Below are 24,098 nucleotides of genomic sequence, written 5' to 3'. Positions count from 1 at the left end.
CGGCTATGGGCTACCCTCGGTCGATTCGGTCGCCCTAGAGCCTCGGGATTTGCAGCTCTCAAACACGAAGAGCGAGAGAGAAAACGGTGGAGAGATAAAACATAGATGAAAAAGTAGTATATTGATATGTCGACTGTGTTGTTTCAATTGACTGTCACCCCCAACATATATAAGGGGCGGTTGGACTCCCCGTACAAGAAAAGGACTCCAAATCCCGTCCATATCTTTCCAAAATTACCCGAACTCGGATTTAGGTAAGTCTGAGACAACAGTTCGGTTTTGAGTCTCACAAGTCACAAACGACCTTGGATGAAGATGGGCCCAAAATAAAATTTAACCGTTTCTAGGAGTAGAACAACTTTTATGTTGAACATTTTTCGAATAGAGGCCATCTTCAATACCCTACGGGGCCATCTTTAACTTCTAGTTGGACTCGGTCATGTAGTTTTCTTAGTTGTCCGAGTTTTGTAGCAATCTTACAGGGCATATATAGAACACTTTTTCGACGATGGCTCCAAAAGCAAAGTTGACCATTTCGACCATATGCACAACTTCCATGTAGAACACTTTTTCATCCGAGGCCATCTAGATAATTCTTTGAGCCCTTATTGAACTTCTGGTCGGATTAGCCTTGACAGTTTCCACTTGGCCGGCAAGGTTTTCACGTCTGCAAGCTTTTCACGCCGGTAAGCTTTCCACGTCGGCAAGCTTTTCACTTGGACGGCAAGCTTCCACGCCGGCAAGTTTTTCATGCCGGCAAACTTTCCACTTCAGCAAACTTTCCACGCCGGCAAGTTTTTCACTCGACCGACAACTTTTTTGCCGACAAGCTTCATTCAGCCGACAAAGGCCGAATAACTCATGCGACCCATCAGACACCACCTAGGTGGGTGTCTGGTCCCTCGCGTCATTTTTTCACTCAAGACAGGTCCGCAGAGTGTTGTCTCTAACTTTTGCATACGAACTCGGATTGAGATGTTTTTATATCAAAATCAACCGATTCGACGGGACGAAGACAATTGATGTAGAATATTTTTCATATGAGGCCGTCTTGGGGGTGTAATCAACCAAAAGGTGATCTGAAAATAAAATTTGAAAAACTTTGAACACAGTTTTGGCTCCTAAGATGAGGTCGGATGGTGATGACGCGAACATCAAAGTTGCTCAATTTGATGATATGAAACTTTTCATGTTGAAACACTTTTATTTGAGGCCATCTTAACTGCATCTCGTACCATGCCAAAATCTGGTGTCAACACATCCTCCCTGTTTTTGGGCAAAGCTTGAATGCCGAAAAACAATTTGCACCGTGTTTATTCTAAGGATGATGTCAACACTCCATCAACCATTTGTATTTCTCAGGGCGATAATTATGTATCGGCCATGTGTTATACTAAGGGTGATAATCATATATCGGCCATTGCCTATCCAGGCTTCTTGCCATACACTCATGTTGAAAATACACATAAAGAAAAAAACTCAACTAAAAAATTAAAAAATGAAAGCATACACATGCGGAAAATAAAAACAAACACATGAAAATAAGCATGCACACACCAAAATCCAGTCTAAGGAAATCGAATGACCCAAAACAAGGGTCGGTCGAATCCAAACAGCCCAATACGACCAGCAAAACTTGACAGAAAAAAGAAAAACTACACAAATCTTAAAGCACAATCTAAGGGCCAGAAAATCGACTGACTACAGAACTAAATTCAGCTGACTGAAATATAGCTAAAGTGATTAAATATGAATAGAAGGGGAGTTTTCTCGGAAAAAAAAAACAAATGGACATGGTGAACCACTAAGCCGCCACGAATTAGGAGGAGTAGCGTGCATGCACCAGAGCATGCCGCCCCTAAGCCACTTCATGCTCTCCACTACGACGATACCAAGCGCGCACCACCCAAAGTCAAATACTAGTTGATTCATTCCCCTTTCTTTTAAGCGTCCCGCGCGTATGTATTGCGCCAGCTCGCCAGTTCAGTTCGTGCAGGCACCGCAGCCGGAGTAGTTAGCCCATCCTAGGAGCGCACAACAACGCCCACCATGCAGTCCGCCGACGAGCCCGTGTCCGGTCCGGCCGTGAGCAGTACGGCGGCAACACGACCGGGAGAGGCCGCAGCTGAGGACGGCGGCAAGAGCCCGGTGTCGCCGTCGATGGAGGACGAGCGCCAGATCCCCGTGGACCCAGTCTCGCTGCGGCACCTGGGCATGGTGGCCGACCCGGACTCGCCGCTCTCCGCGCCGTCCGTGCTCACAGAGGTGGTCGCGCAGTCGTCCCCGCTCCTGCCGCCGCTGCGCCGGCCCACGTTCGTCGGCGCCAGCCTGCCGTGCTCCGCGACCTCCTCCCCCGTCCACAGCGCCACGGCCAAGCGGGACGAGCCCGCCGCGCCCAGCCTCGCCACGGTCATCGCCCTGCGCTCCCTCGCGCGGCAGCACTCCGCCGCGCTGGCCAGCTACGCCGGCTCGCCGTCCGCGGCTCCCACCACGCTCTCGAGGAGCGCGTCCCGCGCCGAGGGGAGGTCCATGGCGCCGCACGACGACGAGGTCCCCTACGTCGAGGCCGCCGACGAGGCCGAGCAAAGCTTCACGTGCGGCGTGCTGTGCATGTTCATCCCGGGCTTCGCCAAGAAGAAGCCTGGATCGCCCTCCGCGGCGGCCGTCGTGTCGAGCATACAGAGGCAGCATTCGGGGGCGAGGCGGCGGAGCAGCGTGTCGCGGATGGCGGAGCTGGAGAGGTTCGAGTGCGGGTCGTGGAGCCCGCCACCGCCGCCGCATCCGGTGAGGGTCGTGCCGACGCACGTCGACATGGACTTCGCGATGGAGGTGCCCAAGATCAGCTGCGCGGACGACACGGACCTGCCGGTCAAGATGGCGTTCGTGTTCGAGGGCGAGGCGAGGGGGGTCCTGAAGAAGTCGGCATCGGAGTCGCGCCGGCAGGAGCCAGCTACGCCCACCAAGACGGCGTCCGCGTTCGACGGCGAGCCGAGGGGGATCCTGAAGAAGTCGGCGTCGGCGTCGCAGCGGCAGGACTCGGCCCCCAGGACGTCGTCCGCGTCGCAGCGGCACGTGAGGTTCTCGACGGCCGCGGCGCCTCCGGCGTCGTGCCCGACGTCGCCGTGCATCACGCCGCGGCTGGCGATGGCCAGGGCCGAGTTCAACGCCTTCTTGGAGGCGCAGAGCGCGTAGATAATTCGTCATGCACGGTGCATGCCTGTTCTTTTTTCTTGGATTTGCTTCGTGCTTGTTCGCGAGTGGCAGCGCTGCCGCTGCGCGCGCGGGATTGCTAGATGCCTAGGTTTTGTTTTTCGGGCGTGTTCGATTGTCCGTATCTCTGGGGTTTTACGATGGATTGAGGAGACCAATTCCCGAACCGGGGGCTAGACGAGGAGAACCTTATTTTATCTTTTAGGAGCCCCGCCGCATCGCCTTCCTAAGCAGGACAAAAACATTGATCATACTAGAAAAACACCTAAAATTGAAGCATGAGTCCATGCACCAAAATTGCTTTTCTCAAATGTCAAAAAATCCGGAATCTTTTTAGATTTGTTCATGGTCACATTCAAATCTACTTCCAAATTTTTAGGTGAAAAGCTTTTACCATTTTCATCTGTGCAAAAAATACAAGTTGAACTCCAAATGTCACACCTAAATTGTTGTTTTACCGGTGAAGGAGTGTTATCCTGTTTCACATGAAAATTATCAAGCACACTTGTTACACTAAGGAGAACATCTACAAAAACATTCGCTTTTTAGTATTTATTTTGAATTTACTGTTCATTCAGGAGCACATGCCTCCGAGAGCCAAAACGTCCCTCCCCAAACCGCAGACTGTATCTTACTGTCATATCATCTACAATCAATTTAATAGCCAACATATAAAGTAGTTAGCTATAAATATATACTACTTTAGAATAAGTATAATAAGATAACATAAGAGAGTTATAAGAGTTGTCACATCGGATTTGTGATGAATTGGAGGAGAGAGGAGAAGAGAGAGAAGAGGAGTGGATGCAAACTTACAACCAGCTGCAACACGTGCTCTCACACACACTTTGTGAAATGACAAGGTGAGTCAGACAATGATGATGTAGTATGTAAAGCAACCATCCTTTACATGGATGAGATTTTCTGTTGACTATAAATGATGTGACACTGAGATAGAGCTAGTAGCATGCTCTCTTAGGGAATGAGCTATGGTGGAGCACCTAGTGCTGCCCCAAGACCTCCACATTAGCACAATAAAAACGAGACTATCATTTTGTTTTTTCATTCAATCTACACAGTGGCCTTGTGACATGAGCCAGTTGGTACTCTTGATGGCGCGTAGCTGAATAGAGCTAGGGTTAGGGAAAGCACACTAAGGATCCCACATTTTACCACCGCTCGAGATGGTGGCTACATGCGTCTTCCCAAAAAAGGACGACTTCCATCAAGATAGAGATCAACCAAGACGGCGTGGCGACCAAGCACACACAAGGGGAAGACGGGCGAAGCATTGTAGGGAATAAGGAGGGAAAGAATGTCAAATGGGCGGAGGACTTTCATTGGATGGACCTAGCTAGCCTTGCGAGGGAGGGGTGTGAAGAAGGGTAGACCGCCTTCACGGAGCGGCAATAAAATGGATGAGTGGGGGGAGGGGAGGGGGGGTTGGCGGTGGCAAGTTGGTTGCACAAATAGACGAGGTCAGCAATATTGAGGGTGTGTGAAAACCTCTTACGTTGATTTTTCTATATATTTTTGCCATTACCTTTTCTGTCTTTTAATGCTTACTACTGTTTTGAAGTGTTTATGTCTTACTTCCAAGAGACTAGTAGTTTCCGCTATACAGTGAATTGCTAGGTTATATTCATAATATTGTGTTTGGTTTGAACTATTGAGTGTTTGTGATACCGGCCACAAATGATTCTCTTGTTGTGTATGTGGTCTCTGAGTTTGTTATCTCTAAAGCTTCCGTGATATACCGTGTAGAAAGAGTGCAACGTTTTGTGATCGGGCTATATGGAGCCCTTTATTTAAAACATTAAAAAACATATTACAAAGTTTCAAGAAATTCTGAAAAATAATCCACATTGGTAGTTGGATGTATAATACATAAGTGTAAAATTTCATGAGAAAATACATTGATTTGCGAGCTACATGTTGGTTTTGTATAGTGAACAATGTATATACTGTTTACCGAGTTCAAAAGACACCAAGTTGCCTTTTTCTTGTATAGATCGCGTGTTAATGTATTTCATCCTGAAAATTTGCACAAATGAAGTATACATATGTATGACCGTATGGGTTTATTTTTCAGAATTTTTGAATCATTTAAACATTTTATTTAATGTTTTTTATATAAAAAAGCTTCAGTAACCCGAGCACCAAAAGGCATTTATGGAAGGATAAAATTGCATGGCAAGCCCGATTTTCCTTGGAATCTGATAATGCCAGAACGTCAGATACAAGCACATGACAAATCGAACATTTGCCTTATGTGTAATTACTTCGGAACTTGAGTCTGATTCTATTTTTCTAACTAATTGGTGTACTTGAGATGCATTTCCTCTGGCTCCTGAAAAAGACGCGAGAATGACGGCTTTAGTTAGCAGACATGACAAATTTGTGCTTCAGTTTATTTTCTGACAGATATGAATTACCGTGTGTGTCAACTAACTTGCCATCATTGCGTCTCTAGAATTTTTTTTTTTTGAGAACATTTGATTTGTCATGTGCTCATACCTGACTTATCATTTCTGTTTTCCTTCCCGTCCAAGGCGTATTTTCGGATAGAACAACTCTTTTCTTGAAAAATCAGAACACCCCTCTCTGATTTGAATTTGCATCTCGTTTGGACATCACCGTGGTCTTCTTGTTTCGCGAACGTCGCCACCGTGGTCTGAACCTCGAAGATGCCGCACCCATCCGCTGTCACGTTTTTTTTTATCTGAGACAAATCCACGGTCACGTGCCCCTTTGCCTCGTTATCGAGGCGACGTGTCCGTTTCACGTTCACTCGAGCCGCGCCACTGACCACCCCCAGCCGATTAGGCTGCCACCAACCCAAGCACGTCAATCACGGGAAGCAAACGGCAGCCCAGCCCAAATTCCTAGCGGCAGCCGGCAGCCGGGCGCCGGGAGCGGGCAAGATGGCGGCGGCGGCTGTGGCAGCGCGGGCGTACGAGGCGGCGTCGCGGTCCGCGCTGGCGGCGCTGGAGCGCAACCTCCTGCCCGACGCGGTCACCCGGCGGCTCACGCGCCTCCTGCTCGCGCAGCGCCTCCGCCTCGGCTACCTCCCCTCCGCGCCGCTCCAGCTGCAGGACCTCCTCCTCTTCGCCCACTGTACGCACCGCCCCGCCCAAATGCAGTCTCCTTCACCCTCGCCGGTCGCTGCGCTGCCATTCTAATCTCCGCAAATAGTGTCCGAATGTCTGGGCGAACACCCGGTAGCAGCATTTTTTCCTTTTTATCTCATTTTTGCGAGGGAAACGCCTGGTAGCAGTCTAGCAGTTGCCTGTAGATCTGGCCAGTTCGCGCGCGTACAGATTTCAGTCGTCTGTTCATAACCGCTACTTTCCGTGATTTCCCTGAGAATTCGTATTCAAAATTTCGTCAAAACTGTTCTGTCCGACTTAACCGCGCGCTACGTTTGGTTTGTGATGCAGCACTTGAAGGCATGCCCATTGCCATTGAAACGGACACAGCTAAAACCCAGCACTACGAGCTGCCGACCACATTCTTCAAGCTAGTGCTCGGAAAAAACCTCAAATACAGGTTTGTGCTTCATGATGCACACCAGTATCAGGAATGGTTACATGCCTAGTTTTTGAGTGGTAGAAAAGATGTTAGCCGAGATATTTGAATCTATAATGTTATACACGAGTAAAAGCTACTGGTTTAACATGCATCTTGTGCTTCGTTTGTTAACTCACATACACGCTCCGTAATTTTCCAGCTCATGTTACTTCCCCGATGATTCAAGCACCCTAGAAGATGCCGAGGTTGCAATGTTGGAGTTGTACTGTGAGAGGGCGCAGCTGCAAGATGGCCAAAGCATTCTCGATGTTGGATGTGGATGGGGATCCCTCTCTGTATACATAGCAAAGAAATATAGGAACTGCAATATCACAGGGATATGCAACTCAACAACTCAAAAGGCTTTTATAGAAGAGCAGTGTAGGTAAGTGCAACAGTTTTATTGCTGAGAGGACCTGATGAGTGCATTCTTTTGCCATGTAGTGGCCATTTTATATTCCTCGTGGTCATTTTTGAAGTTTGCAACAGAGCATATTGATGACAGCTCAGTTTGATTTCATTTTGATCATGTTCATATGTCAGTTACTAGTTTCATAATTTTCTAGTTATTTCAAATACTAATGGAAATGATCTTTCACATGCATCAACCATTCAACCTTCAATTTGCTAGACATGCTGACAGAATTGTTACCACCATTTGGCCCCATGATTTCGATGGTCCTGCAGTAAAGAATTCGTTTCTGTTACAGGGAAAATGAGCTATCCAATGTTGAGATAATTGTAGCAGACATCAGCAAGTTTGAGATGGAGCGTTCTTTTGACAGGATCATATCCATAGAGATGTTTGAGGTATAACTTAACTTGGAATTTTTCTGTGGTTTCGACCCCTTCTGTAGTTCCTCATGGTAAAGGAGTGTTTATAATGGGCCTGTCATGCAGCACATGAAAAACTACAAGGCACTTCTTAAGAAGATATCTAGATGGATGAAAGAGGATTCCTTATTGTTTGTTCACTACTTCTGCCACAAGACATTTGCGTATCACTTCGAGGTACTTTAACAATCCTGCATTTCACAAGTCGTTTGGTCTTGGCTACATCTGAAATAGCTTTCCCATCACACGGATCATGGTGCTACCTCTTATATTTGTAGCTCTATTTGTAATCGTTGACATATATGCGAAGTTCACTACTTAACAATCTCATTCCTAGTGATAGTGATACAAGTTCCTTGCGGTAAAAATAAAATCATTCATTACTAAGACTCACGAGTGAAATAAGTTTGCCTCTGGTACTGAAGTAGACTCATTAAGTTATTGTTGAGAACTGTATTACTGTAAGTATATCTGTAGTGTAATTCTCATGTGAACTGAGACATCACATTTTCAACAGGACAAGAATGACGATGATTGGATCACAAGGTATTTCTTCACTGGAGGAACAATGCCATCAGCAAACCTCCTTCTCTACTTTCAGGTTAGTACCTAACGGATTGTTCCTCTTCAGTAGGTTACTTGTCCCTGCCCTAGCCACATATGAATGTTACTCCCTCCGTTCGTAAATATAAGTCTTTTTAGAGATTCCACTACAAACTACATACGGATGTATATAGACCTATTTTTTTTTGAAACGGAGGCAAAAGCTTGGTGGGGCCCTTGCGGCAACGATGACGCGAGGCATACACGCTCTCTAATTTTCCAGCTCATTTTTCTCTGTATGTAGTCCATCGTGGAATCTTTAAAAAGACTTATATTTAGGAACGGAGGGAGTAGTTGGTTTGCCATTGATCAAACATGAATATTGATATTCACTTATTGTAATTTTGCAGGAAGATGTATCTGTGGTCAATCATTGGCTTGTCAGTGGCACACATTATGCTAGAACCAGGTATGCCTTTCCTAAGTTCCAAGATATCATACCCCTTTTACTCAGTGTGCTTCGACATGATTCCAGATGAGCTTAATTGATTAGGTAGGAAATGCAAAATAACATTGCAAACCTTGATATCAAAGTAAAAATGATATGCGATGAACTGTGAATTAATTGTTGGAGAATTTCCTGCTTTGCATTTCGCTACTGATGCAAAGCAAAACTTCATTGGTTTCTAGAGTTTTTTTTAAATGACATTGGTGTCTAGAGTTTATACAATACAATGACACGGCATGCTAATTTTGTATGCGATGTCTGCCTGTAGCGAGGAGTGGCTGAAATCCATGGACAAGAACATCGCTACCATAAGGCCAATCTTTGAGAAGACTTATGGGAGGGAATCAGCTACCAAATGGATAGCTTATTGGAGGACATTCTTCATCTCAGTAGCTGAACTTTTTGGATATAACAATGGTGATGAATGGATGGTTGCACATCACCTGTTCCGAAAGAATTAGGAGGTACCGCTGGACATTTCTGGAGCAAAGTAGAATTGTATGTTGAGAATCATCCATCACACAGGCTGTACCTAGTATTATACTCCCTCTGTTTGTTTCTATAAGACGTTTCAGACAGCCTGCTCTATACTGTTTTGAACAGTGTCTGAATGTCTAAAACGTCTTGTAAAAATGAGCAGAGGTAGTATATTTTTTCTGCGTTGAGCGGTTATCCTCCTTGAATAAAATTGTACCTCGGTGTTCTGGTACTTCAGCATTGACGCTGGCAATGTAAAATGTTTTCTTATCTAAATGGTTTATAAAAGATTTGCAGTTTCCAAGCGCGAGAAACAACAAATTTGTATCCTGAAAGATTTATGTGATCTTGGAGAGTATTCAAGGTCAAGAGTTCAGGTAGTCAGCAGCAACGTCCAAACCATACAGACACACACTAGCACTTGGGTGCATTGGATTCAGTAGTTATTTCAGGAAGCCATTTAGGCTGTACCTGCTCTGAATGAAAGACAAGATGAATCACTTAAGGACCAAATCTTCTTGCTACTATGATATACAACTATCTCCTAATTACAAAGTGGAACCAAAAATCATCTAGATTTGACAGGAAACAACAGTCATCTAGATGACTGCTTCCATTGCTGGATCGCTTCGTGCAAGGAATGGCTGGGAATTATGGTCAGACTCGGAAGCATGTGCTTCGTAATTGGGGAGATCTTGTGTTCCTCGAGCCAAGCTTCGATCGCCCTGCGCTCGTAGGTATGACCGTCAGCAGCAACACAAGGATCGTCCATTACTTCCTGCATCGAGAAATTATCTCTTAAGCCAGAGTGACAGTTGAACTGACAGCTATCTTACGTAGAGAATTTTACCTGCGATATAGGGCAGATGAAGTGGCTTGGCACAACTGCTTTTGGACTTTCAAACTTCCAGGAACTGGTAACCCTGCTTAGAACATTTTCGAGCTCTGGAAGCACCTCTTGCTCGAGATCAGGCCGGTCCCTGCATCTTAGCGCCGTACAATGAAGCCCCAGTTTTGCCAGCATCTCCGCCTCAGCGATTGGCCAATCATTCAGAGATACGTCGAGGATCTCAGGAAATGTGCCCTTTCGGATGGCCTCTTCTGTGCTAAGTATTAGCCCCTGCGGACGCTTGCCAGTTAGCAGCTGGAGAATGATAATCCCCAGAGCGAAAAGATCTGATTTCGGACGAACTGTCCCAGTTAACTGGTACTCAGGGTCCATGTAATACATTGTGCCGGCAATGACGGTGTCGTCTCTGTATTCCGTGAAACCATCTGGCGCTAGATCTGATATGAGCTTCGCAAAACCTACGTCGCCTATTTTGCTTACATAGTTCTTGTCCAGCAAGATATTCCCAGGCTTCAGATCACGATGCACAATGGGCTCTGGCTTCGTTCCATGCAAGAATGCAAGCCCACGAGCTACCTCAAAAATAATTTGGAAGCGCAGAAACCAATGGAGTGGTTGGCGCCCTTCGTTGTCAATAAGTTGATCTTCCAGACTTCCATTCTCCATGTATTCATATACAAGACATCCAATTTCAGGACAAAACCCAAGCAACAAAACCAGGTGGGGATGGTGAAGTCGGCTGAGAATATCAATCTGCATCATGTGGAAAAAATCATAGCATTTAATAAATACCCCATCGATGATAAAATATGTTAAATCAAATTACGTTCACCTCCTGTTTACGGGTATTAACAACACAGTAGAAATGTTATGAGATTTACAAGGAGACACATAAAAGAAATATAAATCAGAGTACCTCTTTAAAGAACTCATCAATCTTGCCACGGGAATCTTGTTGGATAACCTTGACAGCTACTTCAGTGTGATCAAGGATGCACCTGTATACAATCCCATAGCCTCCCTCACCGATCTTTTTTGCATCAGAGAAGTTCTCGGTGGCGAGCTCTATTTCATGTCTCGAGTAGCGCCTGCAACTTTTGCCTGTCGACAGAAGAGCATCCAGAACCTTTGCCTTCTCGGTGGTCGCCATGTTGGTTACAGTTTCAGCATTGTGCTTGGAATAAGCCTCACGAGTGAATGCCTCTTTCACCATCTCAGCTTCTTCAATAGCTCTGAAATGTTTGTTATTCTCCGGTGCAGCTTTCTGTTTGAAAAAATTCTCCCACTGTAGTGCATCTTGCACTTTATGCAAATCTTCACTACACCCATTAGAAAGCACCTGGATCTGAAACATCATAATGTAATGGATAAGGACTGAGTAAAACCTTCCCTCGGAATGGAAAATGACCAAATGCAAAGCGTAGTGTATGCACAGTAGCAACTAACTTAGGGGATTAGTGTCAACCTTCTAAGTAGGAGATGGGGCAAATGTGAATAAAATGTCACTCGATGAAGCACATGGCAGCCAACTTTATTTATTAATTAGCCAAATAACATTTTAAGGCACTAGATAGTAACAGTAACTAAGATATACAACAACCATCACAAGAATTTAACCTTGGCTTGGAATGAGATATTTGCAGGTTTATCATATATCACTAACCTTTTTCTTAGCTTGAACGTGATTTTCACAAGCTTTGACACACATCATCGGTTTATCCTGCAACTCCTTCCTCGGTTTTGCTACTTCATCTATACGTTGAGACTGTAAATCATGACAGCAACAAAAATCAGGCATTCTCAAAAATACATGCCAACTCACAATTACCGATATCAATGTCAGAAAATCTGGAAGCCAACATCAATCATAGTAATTGGAAACAGCTCTGACCTCTTCAGTAGAACTTAAGGAGACATAAGGAAATTCCTTCAACTGGCCAGTGGCGTCAAAATCTGTGTCCCCTGTTCGCCCTGGTGTCTTTCGACATAAGCTTCCAAACAGACGTCTTCTATGACTTTCTGAACTTTGAGCAGCACTCGTAGAATTGCTAAGAGAACTACGGGCTTGAGAGCACGAATCAGAACTAGAAACTCCAGAAGATTTTGGTGTGTTGACATCAGGAAGGTCGTGCAATGATTGCTTGTCTTGCAACTGGCTCCTCAGTTGTAGGGCAAATGCTCTATGACTAACTGACTGGATCTTTGAGCAAGTATTTGAGTCTGTAAAAACGCATGTGTTTAAGAACAGAATGCCATTCCATTGGTAAAAATGAACAGATTGAGACGTAACGAAGAAAGAGAAATAGAGCAAAACATACTGTCTGTTTGAGTCTGATTCGCAAGTTTTATAGTTAATCTGTGCCGGGACACGATAAATACATTGCAAGAACATGGCATGGCTTTTAAGACAGCATGGGGCAAATCTTGGAGCCATAATATCCTGAAAAGATAACAGTGCTAGCATTTATAACATCTTGGAGATTTGGCACAACTGGCTTAAACGTGCTAAAAAAATTCCATATATAAACAGAGATGCTCATAAGTGTTGGTAATGCATCTGAAGTTGATAAAATGATAATTTATGGAACTAAGAAATATGTACTAACTTTGATCCACCCCTGAAATAATAATATACTAGTGTAGTTATGGAACTGCATGCAGGAATTCTAGACTCAGGAAACACTGCGCATAGCATGGCAGGTATGACCTTTTTAAATGGAGGAGTCTAGAGAGCTATAAGCCCTTTTATAAATATTTCATGAGAGCAGAGGTAGAGAGTAAGAATGTATGAGTTATCATTTTGAGCTACTCACAACCTTGTAAAAGAGAATAATTAAGGATGGCCCTTTCAGTTAGCTAGACTCCCCCCACCAACTCTTCCTAAGAGACGAGACCATTGGGACTAAATAGGGCAAAAAATTCAATTTAAAACAAAACCAGATGCATATGCTGACAATCAACACATGAACAGGACTGTCGTTGCTGCTACAAATCTTAAAAACACACACTTTGCAAGCTATCCTACAGTATTTTCTTCCGAACATAGTTCAGTCTCTAAACAGAAACTAATTTTGTATGTACGTGGATCAGTGGATGCATCTATCTACCTTTCTGATGCCAAATGCGTAACATGAGATAGTGAGAAAAGTCACGATCCACAAAAGGGACTCACCCCTTTCTGCTCCCTACACTATCTTACATTCCTGGTTCCTCTTTTGGGGAAAAGCGAAGCAAGTAACAACAACTATCCAGATTCGTTGGGTCCTCAAAAGCGAAACTCCGACCTTTTCTGAAGTCGAAAATATATACCTCCGGAAGCAGCTCAAGGTTGCGGATCCGAGCACCATGTTGTGGACACCGGACTCCGCCGCGTACCTGGCCAGCGCCTCCGCCACGCTGTGCCCCTCCAGAACCACCGTCTCCACCTGCACGCACGCACGCACGCACGCACGCTCGAATTCAGAGTTTCAGACACGAGCAGATCGATCGATCAAAGCCACTGATCTAGGCGGCTAGCAGGTGGTGCCCCGAAGAAGGGAAGACGGTCGAGGACTGACGGTTTTGCTGCCGAAGAGGCGGCGGAAGGGGAGGAAGACGTCCTGCGCGCGCGCCCTCCGGTCCTGCGAGAATATCTCCACCACCCCCGCCGCCATCCTCTCCACCGGCACCTGCTCCCCCGCTGCACCGCACGGCCACAACAAGAAGGACCTCAGCTCGCCGTTGACGTCCCGAACCGAACCGAGGGCGAGAGGGGCGGCGAGATCAACTTACTGGGGGTGGGGACGAAGGCGAGGGGCGGGATGACGTGGACGAGCGCGACGCGGCCGGGGGCGGCGGCGGCCCACCTGGCGGCCCGGCGGCTGGCGCGGCCGTCCCCGCGCACGGCCACCGCCACCGCCAGGGGGTCACCGGAGGACGCCATGCCGCGCGGGGGGCGACGGCGGCGATGATTGACTAACCTTCTTCAAGAGCGACGTCGGCGGAGGAGGAGTCGAGGTCTTGTGGCGGCTGCGGCCGGGTCAACTAACCAATCAAGTCAGCAACAACCACTCGGCAGCGGTGGCATCGGCGGGGAAGCGTGATGACCAGCAGCTTTCTCTGTCCTGTGAGAGGTGAGAGGCGAGAGCGAGCACGGGGGCGACTTCGCTTCGGTTGAACGCTGCCGAATGAAAATGATTTGAGAATCAAAGCTGTGCTTACGTTCCATGGCTCCGATTATTTGGATGCGTTGGCGCGACGACGAGGCAACCTGCGCGACCGCGACGTGGAGGTAGGGCCCGACTGCTACCCAAGAAGAATGCTCTGCGTCTATTATTTTTTTGTTTTTTTGACGAGAATGTTCTGTATTTACGTTGTACTCCCTCCGTTCCAAAATATTTGTCTTTCTAGAGATTTCAACAAGTGACTACATACAGAGCAAAATGAGTGAATCTACACTTTAAAATATGTCTATATACATCCGTATGTGGTAGTCCATTTGAAATCTCAAAAAACAAATATTTAGGAACGGAGGGAGTACTATATAGGGTATAGTCTACTACAGTACTAGGTTGTTGTCCTGTCTTCGTTATGTACTACCGAGTCAAGAAGATTCAAACTTCTTCCTTTTTGCGACCTAGAAAATTTAAACTTCAGAGCAAATGCGAGGAGGCATCTTGGATGCCACGGCCCGCGCTTATATGAATATCTCGCTATGATTGCTGTCGAAGCAGTTCCAGAAACCTGTTTACTACCGTCGGATGAATTTGCAATATCTTGTTTGAGAAATGGAAATCAAGTTATACTTGTACCATATATTCACATGAGCATGGGGTATTTGTAGCTAGGTGAAAAATCATGTCTACAAGTTTAAATAATAAAATACAAAAGAAATCATGTAGAGGACAGTAGAAAGACCTACATGTCAAATTTGGAAAGAATGATCTTTTTGCTATGCAAATTAAAGAGCTGTTTTACATCAAGTTACCTTAACTTGGTATATCGAGTACTAACTTAATATGTGATTTTCCTCTGGCTTGTAGATTATCATATTATTTATTTATTTATTTTTCAAACCATGCGGAAGGGTTGCATTGAATAAATAGATAGAAATAAAGGGAAGGAGACAGCATACAAAATATGAAACAACTCAAACAAAAACAACCACATGAAACTAACTACTACTACTACTACTACTACTACTAGATGACCAGTTGCGCCAAATGGCGCAGAGACCCGTTTAAAACCATGTTCGTGTTGAAAATATTTGCATTTTTTCAATAACCATATAGTTAAAAGTACATTTGGTAAGAACTTATATCCTCTATATACAAAGGAAATTAAATGCAAATATTTTCTTAAGGTAATAATGCCACAAATTAGATTATTGGTAGGTCAAGATAGTTGAGTCTGCAATTAGGAACTCCGAGTAGCTGTAAACATGCATTAAAAAATAATAAACACAAGTGACACAATAAAATGTACTTAATACATGAACTCACGAACATTGTGGACAGGAGAAGTTAATAGAAATAGTGGTCAATTACATCATATAATTTGGTTCTACTCTTTTGTGTATATATCCTGAATGCTACCCCGTCGTGATCAACTCTTTGTCCTTCGAATCGAATGGCACAGCTACTGCCCCTTGTGGAAAAAGAAAGCACTCTGTAATACCCATAAATGTAAGAGGAAAATATCATGTGATGCATCTCAACCTGCACAAAACAATGTAAAAACCATACATTCTATCTACATACTCTCATTGTGTAGCAAAGCATAAGGACCCTGTACAAAAGAATTGACAATTAGCAAGAAAGAAGCATGACATCAGCTGTCTAGGCAACCATAAAACAATAAGTGGCAAAAGCCCCATCAGAATTAGCATTTGCCATCCAGTTTATGAGCTAAAGTTGAGCATTCACCTATATCACAACTGTACCTTGAAGCACGATCAACATGCAGGACCTAGCTCGTACTTCTATTTAGGAATCATCATCTTCATAAAGTAATCAGTAAACTTGGTCATCCATGGACCGACTGTAGCTTGCTTGCTAATTTCCACCTGTCACAAATAAGACAATCATGTTCAAACTGAAGGTGAAAGCATTACACATTCAGTCTCTTATGTAATTTAGTATACTGATAAAATCTCTATGAAGAAGCAGACGAACTGCTGGAAATAAACTGGCATGGAACGAAATCAGTGCCACAAAACCATATAGACATGCATGCTCATCAAGCATGTCATACATTTTACCCTTAGCTAGTGCTGGTGCCCTACCTCAAGAACCTCCAGCCCACACAATAGAAATTTGTCCATCTCAACCATGAATTCACTTAAATAGGAAACAAAATAAATGTTTTCCTCAGACATAGTACACTGAAGAAACAAAACTATGCAGGCTGAACCGATAAAGCTCTTATGACTGAACAACGCCCATCTGCAAACATCATCATTCTAGTCAAGAAAATAACTGAATAAAGCCCATCTGCAGCAGTACACTGTTGGAAGATTAAAAGATAGTTCAGATGTATTTTCCAGAATTTTCTCTAGGATGAACACAGGAGCTTGAAAGGAGGGCCAATACTGGGTTTACCATGCAATAGACCTGTGCACCATCAACAATGGCAAAATTCGGCCTTGCAGATGATCACTGGGATATGAAAAAAAAGATAGAAAAATGCATTTAAAGCTTGGACCTGAAATGTAGAAGATTACCCCCTTGATCTACCGATGGGAAATACACCTAAGGGTCAACCAAATGCAATCACAGTCAAGTATGATTTCTTTAATCTATTTAGGGTGTTTTTCACGTACTGTGCAAGTACCAAGGGGTTGTTCTTCAGTAACAACATCTTATTAGCTTCAGATGACGGCCTTTGACACTATACTGCTAATTTAAGTTAAGTTGTGATCCTAATATTTGGGTAAAAAATCACATGGAAGAAACATGAGACGGGTGCCATTGAACCCCTAAGATGCAAGAAACATATATCGATAACTATACATACAGTTCTTTTTCAATAGCTATATATACAGTTCTTACTCCATACAAATAATTGTTTAAAGACACGCATAATTGTTTAAAGACCCACACGATAATTCAAACACATTTTTCTTTCCTTCATCTGATCATTCTACTATAACGAAGGAAAAAGGGGACAGGTCCCCAGGGAAATAGCAATACAGCTACAGGAAATAAAGTAACACATGTACACATGACTATGGAGAAAGCAAGCTTTGTGAGAGAATTTACCCTAACATCTTAATACTTCAAGGTTTTAACCAAAGAAAAACATATAGTCTAGGAATAAATGGACTAAAGGAGTATAGGAGGGGAGTGAAGTGATCATATCAATTAACCGCTTCAGAATCACCGGTATAAGAAAATATTGATGCCCATTACTACATACTGATCGCGGACAGCTCCTTGCCTTCTCTTATCAGATCGACAACATGTAGATTTATGTAGATTTGAGCTGCAACATCATATACAGGGCGCGGGCAGAAGCAAAAAAAAGGGGATATGCTTCTTCTTCTGATCTTTTCTAACACTTTCAAGCCCTCGGTAAAAAGAGGGCGCAATCTTGCAGACCCGGCTAGGATATTTTACGATAGTAAAGCAGTATTGCAAGGATTCACTTACATATTATTATCATTCACGGATAGTTTTTGTATAACCCTATTTCACCGACAGGCTTTATGCGATAATCTTTGCCAAACTAATTGCAAAACTAATTGATCACCCGGTGCGGAGTAAAAAAACACATAGTAAGCAAGTGATCACACATACAAACATTCCCAGGGAAAATGCGTAAACCCACAACTCAAAAAACTACTAATAAGACCATATATGACTTCACAGCTAATTAGGCATCTATACAAAACAGAACAATGTAGGTAATCTCCTCACGGAACCATGTATGCCTATGAAACCAACAAAGTATCTATAGCAAACAGCGACTGAAAACATCTGTGTAGAACAGATCATAAAAATTAGTTTCGTCTTTGTAGTCTGCATTGGAATCTCTAAAAAGGCTTATATTTAGGAACGGAGGGAGTACATGACAGTCATTGTCAAACAATCAGTCCATAGAGATCATCGATACTGAAGCAGGAGCAAGAGACATTAGATAGAACAAAAATATACACTCCTCACCTTAATGTCAAAGGCCGAACCCACGAGGAAAGCACTATGACCTTGATGTTGCTGGAAGCCATCGAACCTGAGAAGCACCTGCCAGGCTAAAGTTGCTCCTCCTGTTCCCCTAACCACTTCCATAAATTTATCTTCATTAGGAACAAGTTTCATAGCCACCTGCAGTATCCCCACATATGGGTAATTCATCAAAGATGCTTTCAAAAAAATCATCAAAGAAAAACAAAAATGAAAGGCAAGCTTACCAAAATGTTGTCCCAGTTCCGTCAAGCAATCTAACAATAAGATAGCAAGCTTACCTGAATGGGGATGGCCAGTGACCTGGACCTCAGCAAGATTTTTCAGCTAATTCTCGCGGCGCCCAGGATGGCCACAGCTAAGTGATGCTGACCTCCACTGCAACCGGACGGTGGTCGAGCCCTTCAGAGGGACTCGCGCTTACATCAACACAAATCATATTATCAAATTGAAGTGCAAACTTGATTGGGTTTGCAAGACGGTTAAAATTCACCTTGGTCTTCTTCAACTCTTCAGCTAACATTGTTCTTCATCTCTTCGTTCTCCGATCTGCACACATCATGTTTAGAAAATCCACATGTTAGGGAACTAAAATGTGAATGAGAGGGAGATAGAGGAGCACCTAATTTTCTTGGCCCTATTTCTTCTTTCTTAGATCTGCACACGTTAAGTCAACAATCCAATTAGATATGCATATATATGCAGCTATGTATATTTAGTAATCAATAATTTCCTTTCATCATATACACATTTGCTAGATAGTACATTAAACTCTGGTAACGTTGAAGTATGAACAGCAAGCGGATCTCTACAAAAAGAAATCAAAGGAAAAAGGAGTTGGGACATCGAACAGTTCTTGGTACCTGACACCTGTGTAGGTTTCAGGAGGGTACCATTCAATCCATATGTCCATCCCTGCAAAATTGTACCCAAAAAAAAGATCCAAATTAAGCAACTATATCTCATTGGCTAATCTCCAGATCTGCACCTCTCCTCAAAGAGAGGGGGAGAAGGAGCTATCATACCTGTAGATAGCCTGGTGATGGCAAGGTCGCCGGCAAGGAGACTCAGCTCCAATGGAGTGAACATCAGCTACATACACCATAGGTAAATGTTAGCAACAAAACATATGACATATCCTCCGTTACTTCTTAAATATGAAAACTGAAAATAAAACTTCTCATTGGCTCAGACCCTTCTTGTCAATCCTTGCCTCTCACAGGAGTTTTCAGTTTCACAAATAAACGGATATTAAATCAACCAGCACAGGTAGTAGTAGAACCAGCAGCACCCAACAACATTGAACACATATACAACCAACATCACACATCTAGCAGCAGCACAAGTAGTAGCCGTACCCCTCAAACAAACAACACAAGCACACAGTACAGTAGTAGTACTAAATCAAGGGAAGATCGAGGAGGAAGCAGAAGCTCACCAGCCTGACGGAGACGAGAGCGAGCGGAGGAGGGGCGTGGGCGAGCTTCCTCGTGCGCCGCGCCACGCGCAACACCTTCTTCTGGCTCGCCGTGCCGGTCACCGTCACCTTGTCCCGCGCTCCGTCCACGTCCACGTAGTGCACGCCTGCACAAGACGAATGACAAAATTATCTAGACATGTCTCCATGCGTGCTGTATGGCAAGTAAGTCTAGTAGTACCACAATCACGATGAGAAAATCCTTTGGTGGTGCTGTATGGCAAGTAAGTCTGATAGTACCACAATCACGATGAGAAAAATCCTTTGGTGGTGCGTACCTTGAAGCCTGAGCACCACGAGCCTCGCCTAACCTAAGCCCGATCTGCTGCTGCTCCTCTCCTCCTGCCGAGTCCAGGCCGCGCTCTTCCTTCCCCCCACCGCCGTCCTCCTCTGCTCCTGGATCTGCGGCCGGTCAAGAACCATGGCGCACCACAGCGGCTGATGGAGGATGGGGATGCGTCGTCCTGCAGGAGCTGCGTGAAGAAAGAGACGAGCGGCGGCAGCGACGGCGGCCATGCGGTGGCGGAGAGAAGTGGAGAGGGGGAGGCGGCGCAGAGGAGACGAGGCTGAGGCGGCGCGGCGGCAGGAGAGGAGGCGGCTGCGGGGGTGACGCGGAGAGGGGGGCGGAGGCCATGGCAGAGGCAAGGACGCTGGGGAGGGGCAAGGAAAAGGGGGGCGCGAGAGAGGCGGCGGGGGGCGAGCCACGACCTCCGTTGCGCCACCATGACCACGGCCTCCTCCTCCTCACGCATCTGCCCCCTGCCACCACGACTCTCTCTGTACCCGGATCTCGGGGGGGACGCATCTGGAGAGCAGCTAGTGGGCGTCGCTCGGGGGAGCGGCCGGCGAGGCTCTGGCCCTGGTCGGAGAGGGAAGCAGACAGGGGAGCGAGGAGCCAGCGTCGAGGGAAGAGGAGAGGAGGAGACGAGCGGGGAGAGAGGAGCCGGCTGCGTTGCTTTTTTTTCCCTTCGTCGGTCTAGGGCTCGATCTTTTTTTACACAGAATTGGGCAAACGGCACGCCATTCTCTCGACCCCACACATAACAAGGCCCATTTGTCATCCACTCTCGAAGCAGCCATGACCGTGAAAAACAACAGACGGCTGACCAAGTGCCAGCAGTCAAAATAGAGCACAGTAAAAAGATCGCACGGCCCAACCAGCGTTGCGCGCGGGGAGGCCTCAGGTTGGCGGGTAGGCTAGGAGCGTTTATATGTTCAATTTTTTTACACAGAATTGGGCAAACGGCACGCCATTCTCTCGACCCCACACATAACAAGGCCCACTTGTCATCCACTCTCGAAGCAGCCATGAACGTGAAAAACAACAGACGGCTGACCAAGTGCCAGCGGTCAAAATAGAGCACAATAAAAAGATCGCACGGCCCAACCAGCGTTGCGCGCGGGGAGGCCTCAGGTTGGCGGGTAGGCTAGGAGCGTTTATATGTTCAACTACTAGGGATAAAAATGAAGTGAAGACTTCCCACTTTTCCGGCAAAAAATGGAAATGAAAGTGGAAATTTGCAAAACAGAATCTTTTTTATGTGAAAACGGAAACAAAAGTGAAACGATGTTTTCCGATGGAACGGGCACGAAAATGAAACCTCCCGTTTTCTTGAATATGGAATTTTCTGTTTTTACCATGGGCCTATGGCTGCTTTGTAGCGCAACCATCAAACAAATGAACAATGAGCAGAATGGCCCATGTGTGGCCCAACTTCTATTACAGCAAGAAAGCTAGCCCTGATTGTAATCACAATGGAGGCTAAGCCTGAAACTCTTCTTCACAGATTGTGATGTTACAATGTGTTTTACTTGTACGTGGGTGAACTGATACACTGGGTTTTGCTTATATATGGAGTCCTTCTGATTACCGCAAATGTGTTTGTTTGCCATAGTTGAAAAAAAAAACATAAATGCATATCTTATGATATAACCATTATAATTTTTTGTAGTCATGTTAATAATTGATTAAATATGTTGGTTTGCTTGTGTTTTTCCCTTTGGTTCAAGGGGTTTTTATGTTCGGGTGAACACCTGCTTTCGTTGTCATTTCCACGTTGTATTCTCTCCGTGTTCGTTTTCGATAATATCTATTTTGGTACTCATTCCGGCATATTTTTGTATTCGTTTTTGCTTCTGCAAAAAAAAATGAAAACAAATGTGAAAACACCCATTTCTGTCCGTTTTCAATATGTTTTCATTCATATTAGCAACAATCGAAGCAGAAGAGCAGTTTCATAGCAAGGCATATGAAGGTGTAGTCCCCCACCAAAACAACCTTGATGAAAGATTGACTAAGCAGTAGGAGGGACGACAGTCAACCGAAACGACCCTGAAGAAATAGTGATTGGGACCAAAACAGCATGGAGCTGGCTCCACTCGATCAAGACCCACAATCCAACATCTACCGGCGCCAAGAATCTGTGAATACTCGTTGAAGCCCGTAGCAAGAGTCCACACTGAATTTCTACAGATCTATAGTTGGAAAAGACTGGTCTGCAGCTCCACCTCCCCACGAGCAAGATCGCTAGCAAAGCAAAAGCCCATCTCATAACCTCTAGCACCCTGGGCTGATCAAGATTTTCCTCCGCCTAGCGAATGATCATATTATTTTTATCAAGTTTCACATAGTTGTGCCTACTTATACTTTGTATGCCTGGACGGTGAAGATAAGGGGTGTATCGTGGGTGCACCCAATCTGGGTATAGCCACTACTTTCCCACCATAGTATCCTCTAACTAATTTTTCATTTAATTTAAATGGCGGGGATTTATTTACGCATGTTTTCTTTTAAAAGTGAGCAATGCCCCCCACTTTACAGAAGAAAGAAGAACATCGATGTGAGAGGAGTCAGATTTGTAACAATCACAGTCGGGTGCCGGTGCCTTCTTTTTTTTTAGAACGAAGACGCCAGATGCGTCCAGCTTTAAATTAATAAAGCCCACAATAGGCAGCGTACACCACACCAAGTCTTAATACATCACCACAAGCCGTCCCGGCCTACGCAAAAGGATCATCATAGAAGTTCAAGCGCGACTTAACAAACCACTAGCGGATTACAGGGCATAGCCCGTACAGAGCGCGCAGGCTCGTCAAGCACCAAAAGGGACCATAGTCAAGGCTCCCTAGCCAGCACGTACACTTGCATCAGACGTTGTTGGGCGGTCTTGATCAGCTCAGCATCCCTGCGCCTCCCCAACGGACTCCACTGCTGCAAAAGGAGGTTGCATTTGAAGATAATGTTAGCCGGATGCGTAGGAAAGCAACCCTCAATAGTGAATTTGTTCCTAGTTAACCACATAGCCCAGAGTAGTGCCCCTACACAACTCCACATAACCCGTTTAGTACGACCGTGGATCGCATCTAGAAGGTGGGTAAGCTCCGCAGCCGATCGAGGGTCCCATTGGACACCAGCCGCGGTCCGGACCGCGCTCCATGCAAACCTTGCAAGCGAGCAATTGAAGAACACATGGTTGGCATCCTCTGGAGCCCCACACAACGCACACGGGCCGGTGGCCGGTCTGTTGCGTTTGGCCACATTTAAGGAGGTGGGTAGCTTATCGCAGAACAATTGCCACAAGAAGAGTTTGATCTTCAGGGGCAGCCTCGCTTTCCACAAGCCTGCAATCGCCTGATGCACCGTCCCTCGACATAGCTTGCGATATAAGGAGTTAACCGTAAACCTCCCGGAGCTGGTGAGCGCCCAGCTCACCGTGTCTGGTTCGTCCACAAGGTTGGTTGATTCGATGAGCTGCAGCAAAGCCGCAAGACTAGCCTGCTCATGCCCATTGAGTTCCCGTTTAAAGTAAATCGCAGGTGGTGTCGACGCGAGCGCTTCCGCCACCGTAATTGCTGGGTCCACAGCTATCTCGTACAAATCCCGGAATTCAGCCCATAGAGGTTGGGCCCCTATCCAAAGATCAGTCCAGAAGCGGGCCGAGCGGCCATTTCCAATGGCAAACCCATGGCAAATGCCAGTTTGACTGCCTGCAAGTCATTCCAGAAGGGGGAGCCCCTTGCCCTCCCTTCAAAGAAATTCCCATCGGGAAAATATTTGGCTTTTAGGAGATCAACCCACAGCCCAGTTGCCCCTTGGGCAATTTTCCAGATCCATTTACACATCAACGCGATGTTTAAAAGTCTGGAATTGGTGATCCCGAGACCCCCCAAGGCCTTGGGTCGGCACACACAGGCCCATTTAACCATATGATACTTACGGTTCGGACCAGTTCCTTCCCAAAAGAACTTGGCGCGGGGCGTGTCAAACTTTGCATGGACCCCTTCTGCGAGCAGAAACAGGCCCATAGCAAACATTGGCAAGGAGGAAAGGCTGGAATTCGTAAGAATGAGCCTAGCCGCCTTGGAAAGGAATTTCCCCCGCCAGGGGCAAACCCTACCCCTCACCTTGACGCATAGAGGATCTCAATCCTCTATCGTGGGCCGTTTGGTGTCTATCGGAAGGCCGAGGTA

At 45.5% G+C, this 24,098-nt stretch overlaps 3 protein-coding genes and 1 long non-coding RNA gene across 6 annotated transcripts; 2 read left to right on the top strand and 2 right to left on the bottom strand.

Moving 5' to 3' along the window:
• Positions 1 to 591: 591 nt before the first annotated feature.
• On the top strand, positions 592 to 3,740 carry LOC109771018 (uncharacterized). The gene has a single exon (XM_045231767.2). The coding sequence runs from the start codon at positions 2,050 to 2,052 to the stop codon at positions 3,190 to 3,192; it is 1,143 nt and encodes a 380-aa protein (XP_045087702.1). The 5' UTR covers positions 592 to 2,049; the 3' UTR covers positions 3,193 to 3,740.
• Positions 3,741 to 5,969: 2,229 nt separating this feature from the next.
• Positions 5,970 to 9,463, top strand: LOC109771017 ((S)-coclaurine N-methyltransferase). Its single transcript, XM_020329733.3, has 8 exons — positions 5,970 to 6,327; positions 6,651 to 6,759; positions 6,941 to 7,165; positions 7,491 to 7,590; positions 7,681 to 7,791; positions 8,132 to 8,215; positions 8,568 to 8,626; positions 8,934 to 9,463. The coding sequence occupies exons 1-8, from the start codon at positions 6,135 to 6,137 to the stop codon at positions 9,124 to 9,126; spliced, it is 1,074 nt and encodes a 357-aa protein (XP_020185322.1). The 5' UTR covers positions 5,970 to 6,134; the 3' UTR covers positions 9,127 to 9,463.
• On the bottom strand, positions 9,464 to 14,190 carry LOC109771016 (U-box domain-containing protein 34). Its single transcript, XM_020329732.4, has 9 exons — positions 13,764 to 14,190; positions 13,550 to 13,671; positions 13,302 to 13,417; positions 12,311 to 12,432; positions 11,884 to 12,212; positions 11,656 to 11,757; positions 10,909 to 11,337; positions 9,993 to 10,745; positions 9,464 to 9,920 (listed from the first exon to the last, which is right to left on the bottom strand). Exons 1-9 carry the CDS (start codon positions 13,912 to 13,914, stop codon positions 9,738 to 9,740), a joined length of 2,307 nt encoding a protein of 768 aa, XP_020185321.1. The 5' UTR covers positions 13,915 to 14,190; the 3' UTR covers positions 9,464 to 9,737.
• A 1,247-nt stretch (positions 14,191 to 15,437) lies between these two features.
• On the bottom strand, positions 15,438 to 20,596 carry LOC141027640 (uncharacterized). Of its 3 annotated transcripts, none has more exons than XR_012189284.1 (10): positions 19,907 to 20,596; positions 19,590 to 19,735; positions 19,177 to 19,243; positions 19,015 to 19,066; positions 18,774 to 18,808; positions 18,645 to 18,700; positions 18,433 to 18,570; positions 18,134 to 18,292; positions 15,896 to 16,035; positions 15,438 to 15,758 (listed from the first exon to the last, which is right to left on the bottom strand). It is a non-coding gene; the product is annotated as an uncharacterized lncRNA (long non-coding RNA). The 3 variants fall into 3 exon arrangements; XR_012189283.1 differs by having other exon boundaries at positions 15,913 to 16,035; XR_012189285.1 differs by having other exon boundaries at positions 15,913 to 16,035; positions 19,045 to 19,066; positions 19,907 to 20,558.
• Positions 20,597 to 24,098: the final 3,502 nt, after the last annotated feature.

Source organism: Aegilops tauschii, chromosome 7, assembly GCF_002575655.3.
Source record: "Aegilops tauschii subsp. strangulata cultivar AL8/78 chromosome 7, Aet v6.0, whole genome shotgun sequence".
Taxonomy (NCBI): domain Eukaryota; kingdom Viridiplantae; phylum Streptophyta; class Magnoliopsida; order Poales; family Poaceae; genus Aegilops; species Aegilops tauschii.
This window is presented reverse-complemented; position numbering and strand designations above follow the sequence as displayed.

Excerpts from the sequence above, each read along its gene's own strand:
- LOC109771018 (XM_045231767.2), top strand. The coding sequence starts at position 2,050 with ATGCAGTCCGCCGACGAGCCCGTGTCCGGTCCGGCCGTGAGCAGTACG.
- LOC109771017 (XM_020329733.3), top strand. The coding sequence starts at position 6,135 with ATGGCGGCGGCGGCTGTGGCAGCGCGGGCGTACGAGGCGGCGTCGCGG. Across the intron at positions 7,166-7,490 it reads TTTATAGAAGAGCAGTGTAG|GGAAAATGAGCTATCCAATG; the intron begins GTAAGTGCAACA and ends TTTCTGTTACAG. Across the intron at positions 7,792-8,131 it reads CATTTGCGTATCACTTCGAG|GACAAGAATGACGATGATTG; the intron begins GTACTTTAACAA and ends CATTTTCAACAG.
- LOC109771016 (XM_020329732.4), bottom strand. The coding sequence starts at position 13,914 with ATGGCGTCCTCCGGTGACCCCCTGGCGGTGGCGGTGGCCGTGCGCGGG. Across the intron at positions 13,418-13,549 it reads GCCTCTTCGGCAGCAAAACC|GTGGAGACGGTGGTTCTGGA; the intron begins GTCAGTCCTCGA and ends GCGTGCGTGCAG. Across the intron at positions 12,433-13,301 it reads ACCTTGAGCTGCTTCCGGAG|GATATTATGGCTCCAAGATT; the intron begins GTATATATTTTC and ends TTATCTTTTCAG.